This window comes from Carica papaya, chromosome 7, assembly GCF_054855325.1.
Source record: "Carica papaya isolate Zhongbai chromosome 7, ASM5485532v1, whole genome shotgun sequence".
Taxonomy (NCBI): Eukaryota; Viridiplantae; Streptophyta; class Magnoliopsida; order Brassicales; family Caricaceae; genus Carica; species Carica papaya.
In genome coordinates, this window is record NC_142315.1 from 5,265,619 (window position 1) to 5,280,309 (window position 14,691).

The 14,691-nt window shown below is 35.0% G+C and overlaps 2 protein-coding genes across 3 annotated transcripts; both read left to right on the top strand.

Moving 5' to 3' along the window:
* The first annotated feature begins 3,777 nt into the window (after positions 1 to 3,777).
* On the top strand, positions 3,778 to 4,939 carry LOC110822026 (protein VACUOLELESS GAMETOPHYTES-like). Of its 2 annotated transcripts, none has more exons than XM_022052030.2 (2): positions 3,778 to 4,415; positions 4,526 to 4,939. In XM_022052030.2, the coding sequence occupies exons 1-2, from the start codon at positions 3,855 to 3,857 to the stop codon at positions 4,838 to 4,840; spliced, it is 876 nt and encodes a 291-aa protein (XP_021907722.2). In that variant the 5' UTR covers positions 3,778 to 3,854; the 3' UTR covers positions 4,841 to 4,939. The 2 variants fall into 2 exon arrangements, with proteins under 2 accessions (XP_021907722.2, XP_088064478.1); XM_088208352.1 differs by having other exon boundaries at positions 3,778 to 4,406.
* A 2,138-nt stretch (positions 4,940 to 7,077) lies between these two features.
* On the top strand, positions 7,078 to 11,277 carry HDG11 (homeodomain GLABROUS 11). The gene is made up of 10 exons (XM_022052135.2): positions 7,078 to 7,803; positions 8,034 to 8,151; positions 8,312 to 8,500; positions 8,583 to 9,053; positions 9,134 to 9,235; positions 9,337 to 9,537; positions 9,639 to 9,819; positions 9,903 to 10,171; positions 10,250 to 10,339; positions 10,428 to 11,277. The coding sequence occupies exons 1-10, from the start codon at positions 7,685 to 7,687 to the stop codon at positions 10,812 to 10,814; spliced, it is 2,127 nt and encodes a 708-aa protein (XP_021907827.2). The 5' UTR covers positions 7,078 to 7,684; the 3' UTR covers positions 10,815 to 11,277.
* Positions 11,278 to 14,691: the final 3,414 nt, after the last annotated feature.

A 14,691-nucleotide genomic window follows, 5' to 3' on the forward strand; every position in this document is an offset into this window, starting at 1 on the left:
AAAATTCACGACTGCGAGGAAAAAGCAACGAAGCTCGGTGGAGCCATCGCACCAGAGAGCCAGAACCACCGGTAAGCTTCAGTTTTCTTTATTTTTTCACTAATAGGCGCTGCCTAACCACGAATTGAGCAGGTTTTCACCCAAAATTGGTCGAAACTAGCATGAACGAGAGAAAGAGCCATCGTAGAAGGCAGAACCGACAGCGGAGCATGGAGGCGCCGCCGTGTCGGAACCTTAAACCGGCCACCTGTGAGATTTTTTGCCCTTTTTGGCCATTTTTTGCATATTTTCATGTTATTTGACAAAATTTTTGATTTTAACAGAAAAAGTTCAAGAAATTAAAGAAATAGGAACCACCATCAAATATAATGAAAAATGCGGTGTTTCGAACACCGACTTAGGGTAAGAATCCCTCACAATTTCTCTTTTTACAGTTAAATTAAAGTCAAATTAATAATAAACGGAGAATTATAAATAGTTAGCGATCCCATGATTAATTAAATATAGGTTGTCGATGGAGCTAGTAACCTGTTAGTTTATAATTATTCCTAATTTATCTGTATTGTCTATTTCCTTAATTGTTTACCGTTACTTCATTTCTATCTTAGTGTACTTTAATTTATTTTTATTTTTCTTATCTATTCAGTTTACTTAAATCATTGTTATTTTTATTCTGTTATATTAGTTTACAACAAATGCCTTAATTATGTTTCTTGAAACGATGAGTTATAATTTATATCACTGCATTAACTGAATGTTCATTTTTTTATAATTGCGAAATATGAGTTATGCACGTATTTAGTGACTAGATAGTAATAGAAACTTGTATGTATAAGCAATATTGTTAAATTAAAGGGCTTATCGGGTGTCATGAAAAAGGTATACGGACCTGATACATGAGACAAACCCTACTGTGGATGATACCCTCAGTCGAACGAGACTAAAAAGTTTCATACCGGAAGGAGTTGAGAATCAGTTTTATTATGCTTATTACCAAACGAGGTATAGAGGTAGTGGTATGTTTGATGCTTATTACCAGACGGGGTATGGGGATGACCGTTTGATTAATTGAATGAATGTTTGGTCCACGTGTAGTGGAGACCCCTATAGACCACCAACGACATCAATATATAGGTAAAAAAAGTAAAGATTAATTATTGTTGGTCTTTTAGATTGTATAATGCGAATTACTATTCTGATCCTTATCTTTATAAATGACATTTGAGAATTTGTAAGTGAATGATGAATAAATGTTTTCAGTTAAATAAATTTATTTAAGAAAAAAAATAAGTTTCATTAGTTATTTTACGATTTCTACAAACCTTTAATTTTTCATATCAATAGTAAAACATTGATATTCTTACTAAACTAGAGTAGCTTGTTCTTTTATTATTAATCATTTTAGATCAGGACAACTAAAATTTGGATCCTGAACAATAAGAAAACTAGCTAGAAGGTTGTCTCTCATTTATCTAGTCACGCACCAAATGTTGATTACATATGTTTCTGAATTACACTTTTTCATTTATGTTCTTTAAGGACATTCTCATAACCTTATTTGGCATTTTTATCAAATTATGCAAGGAATGTAACCGTAAATCCTAAACTGTTTCTATAAATTAATAAATTTTAATATTATTTTATTTCTCTATTTCTGTCCTTTTAAAATTAGTATCAAAGTCACGTTCTTCGGAACTTGGTGCTGCCATAGGGTCACCCGGTTCCTCCCCAACATAATCTAATTCCCCTTCAACAGGACCCAATTCCACACATGATAGACCCGGACTACATGGAGATGTATAAGAGACTCAATCCATCCACTTTTATATGGACATCCACTTTTGAAGAAGCTAAATACTAGTTAGCAGAGATAGAGAAGGCCTTCACAACCCTTAGAGTAGTCCCCAAACAGAAGGTTGTTCTTACCACTTACATGCTCTAGGTGAGGCAGTGTGTTGGCGGCAACTGAAGCAGGCTACTCTACCCACTATAGTCACCTGGGAATAGTTTCTGACAGCCTTCAATGTTGAATACCTTACAGAACACCTTCGACATATGAAGGAGATGTAGTTTGTATACCTGATCCATAAAAAATTGTTAGTATCAGAATATGCTCGAAAATTCCTAAAGTTAGGCCAGTACTCTCCTAAGAGTATGACAGATAAAGATAAGAAGGCAAGAAGGTTTGACTAGGGTCTCTGTCATGAGATCAGACATATCGGAATGGGTTAGGAATTGATTTTGTTACGTTCATTACCGGACGAGATATAAAGACCACCATGTTTGACGCCCATTATTGTAAGGGCTATGAGGACGGTCGTTTGATAATTATATGAATGTTTGGTCCGCATGTAGTGGAGACCCCTATGGACCCCCAACGACATCGGTAAGTAGGTAAAAATGGTAAATATTAATTACTGTTGGTTTTTTAGAATGCAAAATGCAAATTACTATTCTGATCATTATCTTCATAAATGGCATTTGGGAATTTATAGGTGAGTGAGAAATAAATATTTTTAGTTAAATGAATTTACTTAAGAAAAAAAAAAATGTGTTCCATTCGTTATTTTACAATTTTTATAAACCTTTGATTTTCTATATTAGTGGTAAGGTGTTGATATTCTTACTAAGGTAGTGTAGCTCACTTTTTTATTATTAATCATTTCATATTATGACGACCAAAACTCGGATCCTAAACAGTAAAAAAACTAGATAGAACGTTACCTCCAGTTTCTCTAGTTGTGCAACGGAGGTTGATTACATAGATTTTCTGAATTACATTTTTTCATTTATGTTCTTTAAGGGCATTTTCGTAACCTTATTGAGCGTTTCAATCAAACTGGATAAGGAATGTAACCCTAAATCCTAAACTAATTCTGTAAATTAATAAATTTTAATATTATTTTATTTTCTTATTTTTGAGCTTTTACAATGATAGTCACAAAATCTATTATTAAAAATTAGGATTCATCTCGTCCTTTAACAATCCATCTAAACGTAACTCATCCATTATTAATTTATCGTCGTAGATAATAATATGTTCATATTATATTCTTTCTTATCTTTTTTTTTTTTCTAATTTGAAGTATTTTTTTTTTATAAAACATTCATGTGGAGAATAACTCCTAACACTAAGCAATTCTTAGTCTCATATATCAAAATAGAAATATTCTAGATGCATGTTGATAAAATTTTATTTAATTGGTAATGTAATTTCTCATATATTATCATATGTAGACATTTATTATTTATTTTATTTTATATTCTAAACTTATAGTAGTTATCTAACTTATAGTAGTTATAAGATTTTCAAAAAATATAGCTTACTTTATTAATTAAATTTGATGAAAATAATCTCATTCTAAGTAGGAAAAAAAAAAAAGGGTATCTCTTATGTAAACATAGCATATCTAATTATATGTAATATAATAATCCTTTGATTGAATGTATAAGTTACCAAGTACTCCAACTTGTCTTTTTTTTTTTATATATAAAAAATATAACTTGGATATTTGAATTGCTCCTCTCTTATCATATGATAATTTTGTTAAAAGTTAATCTATACAAAATTATATTTTATATCTATTCCTAATTAGTTTATTATTTTCTAAATATAATCAATTTATATTAAATTTAAGTTTTGGATGGTCTTATTGCCCATTGTATTGATACATTAAGCCGACGACCAAAACCAGCGTTGACCTCAGCGCCAAAACGCGTTGCGTTGACTCACCAACCTTCCGTAGTCAACGAGCTATGTCTCTTATCATCTTCTTCCTCATAATCTCTGTCACCTTGCTTCTCATCTTCATTCATCTTCCTCGTCAGTTTGTATATTCCTCAGAGAGAATGATATGGGGCAGTTGAGCCATGACCCGTACATCAATCATTTCAGCCATCCTCACCCTCTAGAGCTAGCCCTATCAACAACCGCTCAGCCATGTTCAGCCTGCAAACTCCAAACCCAGCAGTTCACATGGCTCTATACTTGCAAGCTCTGCAACTTCATTCTCCATACTTCCTGCGCCAACATGCCCCAACTCATCAACCATCCCGCTCACCAACCTGACCACCCACTTACCCTCCTCCCTGTCCCCACCTATCCCGGCGCATTATTCAACTGCGACGCTTGCGGTCGCCGTGGCCACGGCTTTAATTATCACTGCGCTCTCTGCGACTTCGATCTTCACATGCTCTGCGCTTCGAAGCCTCTCGTTTTCTTCCATTCTTCTCACCCTCATCAACTCCAACTTACCTTTCACCCTCCTTATAATACTCATGGCTTCTCTTGCGATATTTGCCGTAAGATCGGCACAAACCACTGGCTATATCGATGCGCTCCCTGCGGCTTCGACGCTCATCTCGACTGTGCCACCGCCACAAATATAACCCCAGCTCGGACACAGGTGACCCAGGTTTTAAACATGAAACCTCTAACTTCGATATCATATTAAATAATTTAAACTGATAGCAAAGAGTATAATTAATTATTTATATTCTAACGGAGTCAACGCTCGACGTGCAGAGGCCTGGAGGGATGATTTATTACGGCCATAGCCAGAGTACGGGAAGCATAAACTCAACTCAGCAGATGGGTGTTGCTAATGGACCTGGAAATGATTTGGCGAACGTTGCGGTTCAAGGATTTGTAGAAGGAGCAGCTCAGCAGGTTGGTCAGAGTTTTGTGCAGAATCTAATGGGTGATGGAAATGGCGGGGGAAACGTCGGGGATAATAACTGTAATGGTGATGCTTCTGGTACTGTACCGTCTGTGTCTGTGATCAGCGTCGGGTCTTCGATTTTAAGCGGCGTGTTTGGTGACTCGGAAAACCAAAATTAGGAGGCTGTTTGGGGAGAGAGAAAATGTAAAGGGGGTTTTATGACGTCCAGAGAAGATGTTGTTGAATAAATTATTTATTAACTACATTGTTTTTCTTCATCTGAATTACTTGCAATGTTTTGGTAATTTAAAAGTGCATAAAAAATGTAATTGTCAAAGTGAATTAGTCAGATTAAGAAAAATTAAAGATATAATGCACCTCAAATTTGAAATATTATTTTTAGAAACTTATATATAATGCTTTTTATATATTTTTCGGAGAACATATAATTGTTTACCTAAGAAATTCTTATATAATGCTGAGATATAAATCAAAATTTGCACTAATTTTACCTAGATTTTAACAGAAGATCGAACAACTAAAGAACGAAAGATGATTTTCACATAAACATCGAAGTTAATTTTAATTTAAAATTGTTATATAATATATCATGAATATCTTCATTATTAGTTGGAGAAAAACTTTTACTCCCCACTCACAGTATAAATATTAGCAAAATATAATTTTATTTCTTTTAATTGATAAATTAAGTTATTAAATTGAGAAATAAGTTGAATTAGAAGATTTGAAATGATCGCCAAAATGGGCCAACCCGAACCCATTTATTTTTCTTACGAGCCTGGACCCCGGTTCGGGTTGGGCTTAAGTTCTCCTTGGGTGGCTTTCCGGCCCAAAATCCGGTTCGTGGTATTACCTTTTGCCGAACCAAGTGGACCGGACTTTCCTTGGTTTGACATATCTACATGGAATCGTTTCATTATTTTTTGGGCACAATAATATAAATCTTATCATTATAAAAAAAAAAAAAGTTATTTTCTCAAAAAATTTATTTACATGTTATACCAAAAGCTTATTATGATATATAAATGTTACTATTTTAATAGAATTAAATACATAAAATGAAAGGAATATTATATTTATTCTATATTATTTTAGACTACGACTAATGTTTACATTATAATTAGTAAAATTTTTATTTTTAACTTATTTGTAATAATTTAATTCTAATTATATATTATCAAATCATATTAAAATGATAATCTTATTTAGTGGATTAATTTATTATAAATAATTTAAAAATTTTATTGTGCTATTTTTTTTATATAAACGATATAAAATTAAAAATATTTTAAATGAAAATCTAAAAGATATATTTTTAAATATTTTAGTAAGATCATATCAACACCTATTATAACTTAATTTTTATTGAAAAAATTACAAAATGAATGATGTGTGGGTAGAGAAATAAGTAATCAAGAGTTTATATAATACATAATTAAAGAAATTATAATTAACTAAAAATTATTTTTATTTAAATTAAATATATAATTATTATAAACATATCACTTTAATTATATTTTTATATTTACAAATTAAAATAGATAATTATATCTATTATTAATTTTATTAAAAAGTTAAATAGATATAACTATTATATATATATATTTGTAATAAAATAAAAATTAAATTGAAATTTTATATTTAAAAACTTAAAAAGATAATTATTTATGAATATCAAAACTTTAATAATTTTATATTTAAATAATTATTATATATTATTATTTTAATTTTATTTTTATATTTAAATTTATCTTAAAATTTTAAGAAATAAATAATTAACATGTGATGTTTTAGATATATAGATATGGTTATGATTTTGGTTTTGTAAATGTAGAGTAATTAATTATTTTTCAATAAATTGTTTCTTTAATGGGTACTAAATTTTATTAGGAGAAACATCTTTAAATGGAAAACATTTTTAATTAAATCTTAAAAGTTGAAGGAAAAACAAAAAAAAAAAAAAGGATTTTAATTTTTAAACAAGGAAATAATTTGATGGGAAAATCTTACAAAAAGCCAATTGTAGAGAATTACGCCCTCCCAAAAAGGTATCAACTTTGACTTTCCACCTTCCCTCCTTGTAGATAGATTGTATAAAGTAGAAAGGCCAGAGACAGAGAAAGCAAAAAGGTTAGTTTTGTCATTTATAGGATACATGCAAATTTGCCAAACGCCGGAGACAAGAAAGAAACTCCGGCGAACAGGCGTGCCGGTGCCGGCGAGAAACTCGTCGTAACCGAAGTTTCTGTTTTCTCTGTTGTGTACACCTGGCTGTGAGTTGTTATGGTGTAGAAAAATTAGAGAAGGAAGGTCTTAATTTAGAGAGAGAAGAAACAAAGGGTTCGCCCTCCAATATGGTGAGTCTGAAACAGAGAGAATTTAAAAGGCCCATCTCTCTCTCTCTCTCTCTCTCTCTCTCTCTCTCTCATAGCGTCAAATGCTTTAAAACCCATCAGTTACATACTTTTCTTTCACGTACGATTAGACAGATAGAGAGAGAAAGTGTGTGTGTTCATACTCAATCAATGCACAGTATTTGTTAGTAGTAGCCGATCGAGTAGTAGTGGCTTTAGTGGAGAGGGTGGGGAGGGTGGCCGCTCCTCTCTCTCTTCTCTCTCTCTCTCTCTCTCTCTTTCATACTGACTTAATTACTGCCTGATTTTTCAATATCATTTGGTGCCTGAACTCACTCGCCAAAATCATGCGAATATCTTTGAATTTTCGGCCGTTTCTCTTCCAATGAAACATGCTTATTTGTCATTCAAAGCCAATGCCTTTTTTCTCACAACCCACTTTCAGAAATCTTTTTTTCTTCTTCTTCCAGTAGAGTTACTCATTTTTTCTGGGTCTTCATCCTTGCATACGGTTCTCGTCTTCTTTCTCTTTTTTTCTTTTCGTTTTAGGTTACTTTCTGTCTTGTTTGTGGTACCAGTAGCGACGGTAATGGAAGCAGAGAGACGAATGCACTCATTTTAGGTACTCTAAGAAGATTATATCATTTCATGGAGTACGGAAGTGGAGGAGGGAGTGGGTCAGGCGGAGACCATGACGCTTCAGACCCCCAGAGGAGGAAGAAACGATACCATCGTCACACCGCTCACCAGATTCAGAAACTTGAATCGTAAGTCTTCTTATTCTTATTACAATTCAGGAACTTACTTTTTTTTTTTTTTTGTCTTTTATACGCTTGTTTTATGGGAGAGTTTTGTTTTGCCTTTTGGCTTCTGATGACGATTGATATTTGATTGGTTTGGCTTCTTTTCTTTCATTCTTATATTTTTAATACAAAAATTTAATGTTGTTCGTGCGATTTCTGCTGTCGCTTTGTTTGGATTATTATTTTGAATGAAGAACGTTCAAGGACTGTCCACACCCAGATGAAAAGCAGAGATTACAGTTGAGTAGAGAGTTGGGTTTAGCACCTCGGCAAATCAAGTTCTGGTTCCAAAACAGGAGAACCCAGATGAAGGTTCTTTCCTATGTCTTCTGTCTGGTTCTGATTAATATTATTTTTCTCTTTGTTTTGTGTTGAGTCATCGTAGTATATTGCGCTTTGTTGTAATGATCGACCTTAACAAAACAAGGATTCTTCTTCTTGATAATGTTAAAAAATGATGATTCTCTCTCAGGCCCAACACGAAAGAGCCGATAACTGTGCTCTCCGGGCTGAGAACGACAAGATCCGATGCGAGAATATAGCAATCAGAGAGGCACTAAAGAATGTCATATGCCCGTCTTGTGGCGGGCCTCCTGTCACTGAAGATTCCTATTTCGACGAACATAAACTGCGAATGGAGAATGCCCAGTTGAGAGAAGAGGTAATTGACAAGTTTATACAATTTAATATCATACTTTTGTATAATGGGTAGTATTGTTTGATGAAGTTTATGTGATTTGCAGCTTGATAGAGTGTCTTCCATTGCTGCAAAATACATAGGGAGACCCATAACTCAACTCCCACCAGTACAGCCTCTTCACATGTCCTCACTGGATTTGTCCATTGCCACTCTTAATAGCCAAGGGTTTAACGGTCCTTCCCTTGATCTTGATCTGCTTCCATGCAGCTCTTCGACTGATCAGCCAAACTTACCGTTCCAGCATTTGGTTATTTCCGACATGGACAAGTCTTTAATGGCTGATATTGCAGCCAATGCCATGGAGGAATTACTTAGGCTTCTGCAAACTAATGAACCCTTGTGGGTTAAGTCGAGTCATGATGGCAGAGATGTTTTAGATCTCGAAAGTTACCACAGGATGTTTCCAAGAGCTAATGCTCACTTGAAGAACCCTAATGTTCGAATTGAAGCATCAAGAGATTCCGGTGTTGTTATCATGAATGCTTTGGCACTAGTTGACATGTTTATGGACTGTGTATGTGTCTTCTTTAACACCCTTTTGTTTATGATGCAAATGGGAAAAAGGGTTCCTTTAAAAATCTTTAAGTTTTGCAGAACAAATGGGTAGAGCTTTTCCCCACCATGGTTTCCATGGCAAAAACAATGGAAGTGCTTTCATCTGGGATGATGGGTTCTCGAGCTGGTTCATTGCAGTTGGTAATATAATCATCCACCACTTTTTCTTTTGTTTCTTCTTTGGTTTTGGTTTCTGCATTGGGGAATTTTATTTATCATTAAAAGAAAGGACACCATTGCAGATGTATGAAGAGTTGCAGGTGCTTTCACCCCTGGTGGCCACCAGGGAGTTCTGTATTCTGAGATATTGTCGGCAAGTAGAACAGGGTTCGTGGGCTATAGTAAATGTGTCTTACGATTTTGCCCAATTTGTTTCTCAGTGTCCATCTCGTAGGCTTCCTTCTGGGTGCTTGATTCAAGACATGCCTAATGGTTACTGCAAGGTTTCCTTCTCTACTGCACCACTTTAGTTTCTCTTATATGTGTGTGTATGTGCGTGTATAATACTATCTTAGTTCCCAAGTAACGGTTTCATTTGAAATAGGTTACATGGGTAGAACATGTGGAAATTGAAGACAAAACAGCCGTGCATAGGCTTTATAGAGAGCTGATTCATAGTGGGTTAGCATTTGGAGCAGAAAGATGGATGGCCATTATTCAGAGAATGTGTGAGAGGTTTGCTTGTCTAATGGTATCAGGCACGTCTACTCGTGATCTTGGGGGAGGTAATTTTGATTCTTCAATGAATTATTAATATGATTTTCCCAATCCAATATTGAAATGACTTACTTCACGCTTAATTTGACAGTAATTCCATCGCCCGATGGCAAGAGAAGCATGATGAAACTAGCACAGAGGATGGTTAACAACTTCTGCACCAGCATTAGCACATCCAGTAGCCATCGCTGGACAACACTCTCGGGATTCAATGAAGTTGGAGTGCGAGTCAGCGCACACAAGAGTAGTGATCCTGGCCAACCCAGTGGTGTCGTTTTTAGTGCAGCTACTACATTTTGGCTTCCAGTTTCTCCCCAAAATGTTTTCAGTTTCTTCAAGGATGAAAGAACTCGACCTCAAGTAAGCACCACAGAACAAGTTTTGGACTTAACTCTGCCTGACAGTTTTTATTAATTAACAGGGTTAACTCTGTTGTAGTGGGATGTTCTCTCGAACGGTAATGCAGTGCAAGAGGTTGCCCACATTGCGAATGGATCACATCCTGGAAACTGCATATCCGTGCTTCGAGTAAGACTTTCTGATACAGATCATCATTTCAATACCTTCTACAAACCATTAATTGAACTAAACTAGTGTAAAAAATTGATTAATCCAGGCGTTCAACACCAGCCAAAACAATATGCTGATACTTCAAGAGAGTTGCATAGACTCTTCAGGCTCACTTGTGGTCTATTGCCCTGTTGATTTACACGCCATAAACATAGCAATGAGCGGGGAGGATCCCTCATACATCCCTCTACTGCCATCAGGGTTTACAATTTCGTCAGACGGGCAGAGCCAGCAGGGCGATGGAGCATCATCAAGTAGCTCAAACGTGCTGGGTAACAGTTCGAGTGGATCGTTAATAACAGTAGCATTTCAGATACTGGTAAGCAGCTTGCCATCTGCAAAACTTAACATGGAGTCTGTAGAAACTGTTAATAACCTTATCGGAACGACTGTCCAGCAAATTAAAAGTGCCTTGAATTGTCCTGCTTCATGATCATCATCATCATTCATCAGACTCAGACAACTGTTTTTCTTTGGTAAGTCTAGTGAGTATAAATATGGAGATCAGAAGGATTCAGAATGGATTTTTGTGGTGGGTAATGAATGTGGGTAGTTGGGAAGTATGAATGCTGGGCTTCAGGCCTCATCAAGCTGCTCTGCTTATTTACTCCATTGCTGCTTCATCTTCTGCCAAACTTCATTTACGATCAACACCAAACTCGATCAAATTTTTCTTCTTTTTTTTTTTTTTTTTAAATTTTCTTCACAATTTACCATTTTGAAGAGTGTCAGTATTAAAGAGAGGGAGTCAAGAACGCACCATACGCTCTGCCAACCTACAAAATTTGTGTATGGTTCGGGTATTGACTTCTCTGTTAATGCTCTTTCTTTTGGGCAAAAATTAATTCCTTTCAACTCCCAATTGTCTTATTAATTTAATGTTTATTGCCTTGTTTTGTGTGGTCTGGTGGTTGACTTCATACTTATTTATCTTCAGATTTATTGCATATTATTAATTTTCAAGCATACTAATAATTACAATCTTAAAAGTTTGATCACGACATGGGGCTTCTTGATAAAATAATTCCAATTTTTTTTTTATTTTATATAAATTTTCATAATTATTGGTTATATATAATTGGGAGTAATCTTATTATTGATTTCTTATATTTAATTTTTTCAACGATGAATTTATGAACCAGCAATTCAATCAATTAACTATTAGTTCAACTGGTATACCAGTCTAATATTTCATAAATAATAATCAAATATTAAAAATTGTAATTTATAATAATTTATATATTTATTAAATAATCTACTCAATAGTACAAAATATAACTTTATAGTTTGAGTTCGAAAGATGATAGCAAATGTGCTTTTCCGTGTTATAGCGATTGATTGAAAGACTTGAAAGCGAACTTTGTAATAGAAAAAATAATTTCTAACCGATATCCAATTCAAACAATTAGTTTAATTGTTTGTTATATTTATTCGATGCGATAATTGTTTTATTAAAATTAATTAAGAGTTAAAATAAGACTTCAAAATTGATTTAAAAAAAAAAAATTAAAAAATACAATAGAACTTTTGACTGTTTTATCTAATATTATAAGACTTGACAAGTTCATACTTAAAAGAAAAAGATAGGATTGTAAATTTATTTTTATTTTCCCAAGTAAAGAAATATCTGGCTTCTGTAATAAAAAGATTATTTTACTTGCCTTTTGTTAATCATATGCAATTTTGTATTATCCATCAATTACAATAAAATTGTAACGGTCCCGAAAATTAAAAGGAAACGTATATATAAAAATTTTAAGTGCGAAAGTAAAATAAAATATTATGATTAATATCATTTACACAATAACCAAAACATACTAAACGTATGAAATAATAAACTAACTAAAGTAAATATTAGAAATGAGTACTATAAGAAAAACTATAAAATCTTTAAGCATCTACTCGCCGTCTTCCTGCGGAACGGGCTCGAGAACCAAGTCCTCATGATCTGAAATGGTTAAGTAAGGAATGAGCTACATTAACCCAATAAAGATGTCACACTATCTCACAGTCACAGAACTAAAAGTTGGTAGAAAACAAAAATGACTAATGAAGCATAATTTATAACAAATTCATTTATCAATAATAAAACCCCTTTACTGTCCACTTATCTCGGTGAAATTCATGAAAATAATTTATGAAAACAATAACATTATAATATTATGAAATCATACGCACTCTGTAACATAACATATATCATACTTTTAATATTTCAACTATCAGGTAACAAATTTCCTCTTTTACCAGCCTACCAGTATCCATGGGGATCCATAGGGGTCCCCGCTACACCTGAACCATTCACCTTAATAACTTAACTCCAGGGTCGTTTTCATACCCCGTCCGGTATGGGTACCAAAATCATAAACCTCAATACCCCGTACGGTATGAGAGTGAAGCGGGCCGTCCCCATACCCCGTTTGGTATGAGTGCCAAAACATTCAAAGTCTCCATACCCCGTCCGGTATGAGAGACAATATTCCCGGTAGGGTTCCCTATGGACTCAGTCCGTCCACCATATCCTAGGATATCTAGTGAGGCTGTCGACTTATCCATTTATCAATTCACATACATTTTCTATTCTTTTCTTAGTTTTCTGTTTCTCACATAATCATGAATATTTAAACCAGTAACGAGCATCCAACAAAGCAGGCATATCATCGGATTCTCAAAATCAAGCCATAATGAAGTAAATAGTGATTCATGCATTCAAAATCATAGAATAAATAAATCAGATACCATAATGCATTTAAAACTGTAAAATAACTAAAACAGCAACTGACCAAAAATATATCAGATCCGGGCTCCATTAACAACCTTAATTAATTATACATATCTATTAATTCATAAAATACTGTTTTATCATTTATTAAGTTTTAATGCCGTGATAAGAAATAGGGTGAGTGATCCTTACTTGATTCGAAGTCTAAAATCGATTTTTCACTGTACCTACGGGCAGTCCCTAGATTCCCTGAATTTTTTTTCGGGAACTGAAACACACTTCTGATACCTACACATGTCCCCAAAAAACTCCAAATCAGACCCAGGGCCTCCTTGGCCAATTTCGGAACTCCGGCACGGCGGCGATCGGCCTCGGGTTGGCTATTTTCGGTCGTTTTTGGCTGAATTCAGCCAAACTAGCACTAGTTCCTGCGAAGAAACACACGTAGGGCCCTCGGTGGGCTAAAAAAATACAGAAAACTGAGACTTACCGGCGGCGGAGCTCTCGAGTGCGGCAGCTCTTCCGGTGCAAGTCGCGATTTGGCGTTTTGCTCCGGTCAACCTGTAGAGAAAAGGTCGGTGGTCACAGTGGTGTAAAAATTACATCGAATGGGAATCGAGAAGGGCCGCATCGGAGGCAAAAATTGAGAAAATCTGCGGCGGCTTTTTTCGGCCAATTAGCCAGTGGTTTGGCTCCGATTTGGCCACAGGTGGGTTCAACATCGAAATTCGAGCAAAGGGGAGAAATTTTACCTCGTTTCACGGCCGAAAAGTGCTCCGGTGTGGCGGCGGTCGGTTCCCCTAGCGGCTGGGTTGTCTTCTCCGGCGAGGGCTCTGGCGGCTAGGGTTTGGGGTTGGGTGTGGATGAGACTATTTATAATTTTTCCTTTTAATCTGAGTCGTCCATCATGATTTAATCTGGACCGTTCGATCACAATTAAATTGGGAATGGATCTGGGTCGTTGGTGCATGCGGGAACGGATCTCAGCCGTCCGATCGCGCGCACGCGGATCGCCCATGTGGCTCCGTTCTGCGTGGTCTCCCGCGTCAGCGTCTCTGCCACGCGGCATGTCCTGGTTAGCCGGGACTGCTGACAAGGCTGCTGACGGAGCTGCTGACGTGGCACAATTTTTTTAAATTACGTTTTGACCCCCCAGTTTTCTATTTTCTTTTCAAAAACACCCACAGAATTCGAATTTTCACCCATTTTTTCCAAAATTATTTTCAATTAAATCCTAAAAATAATTTTACCCATTTTTATCATTATTATTATTTTTATTTCTATTTAATTAAATTAAACTAAATTTAAAACCATATAATTATTACATAATAAATCAATTATAATAATTAAAATAAAATAAAATAAAATAATTCCAATAATAATAATAATAGAATTAGGGTGTTACAACTCTCTCCCCTTTAAAGAAATTTAGTCCCCCAAATTTGCCTCTTACTCCTGGTCGAACAAATGGGGATAATGAGCTCTAAAGTCTGATTCTAACTCCCAGGTAGCCTCCATTGGCGTGTGGTTCTGCCACACGACCTTTACAAATGATATTTTTCGGTTACGGAGTATTTTCCTCTTTTGGTCC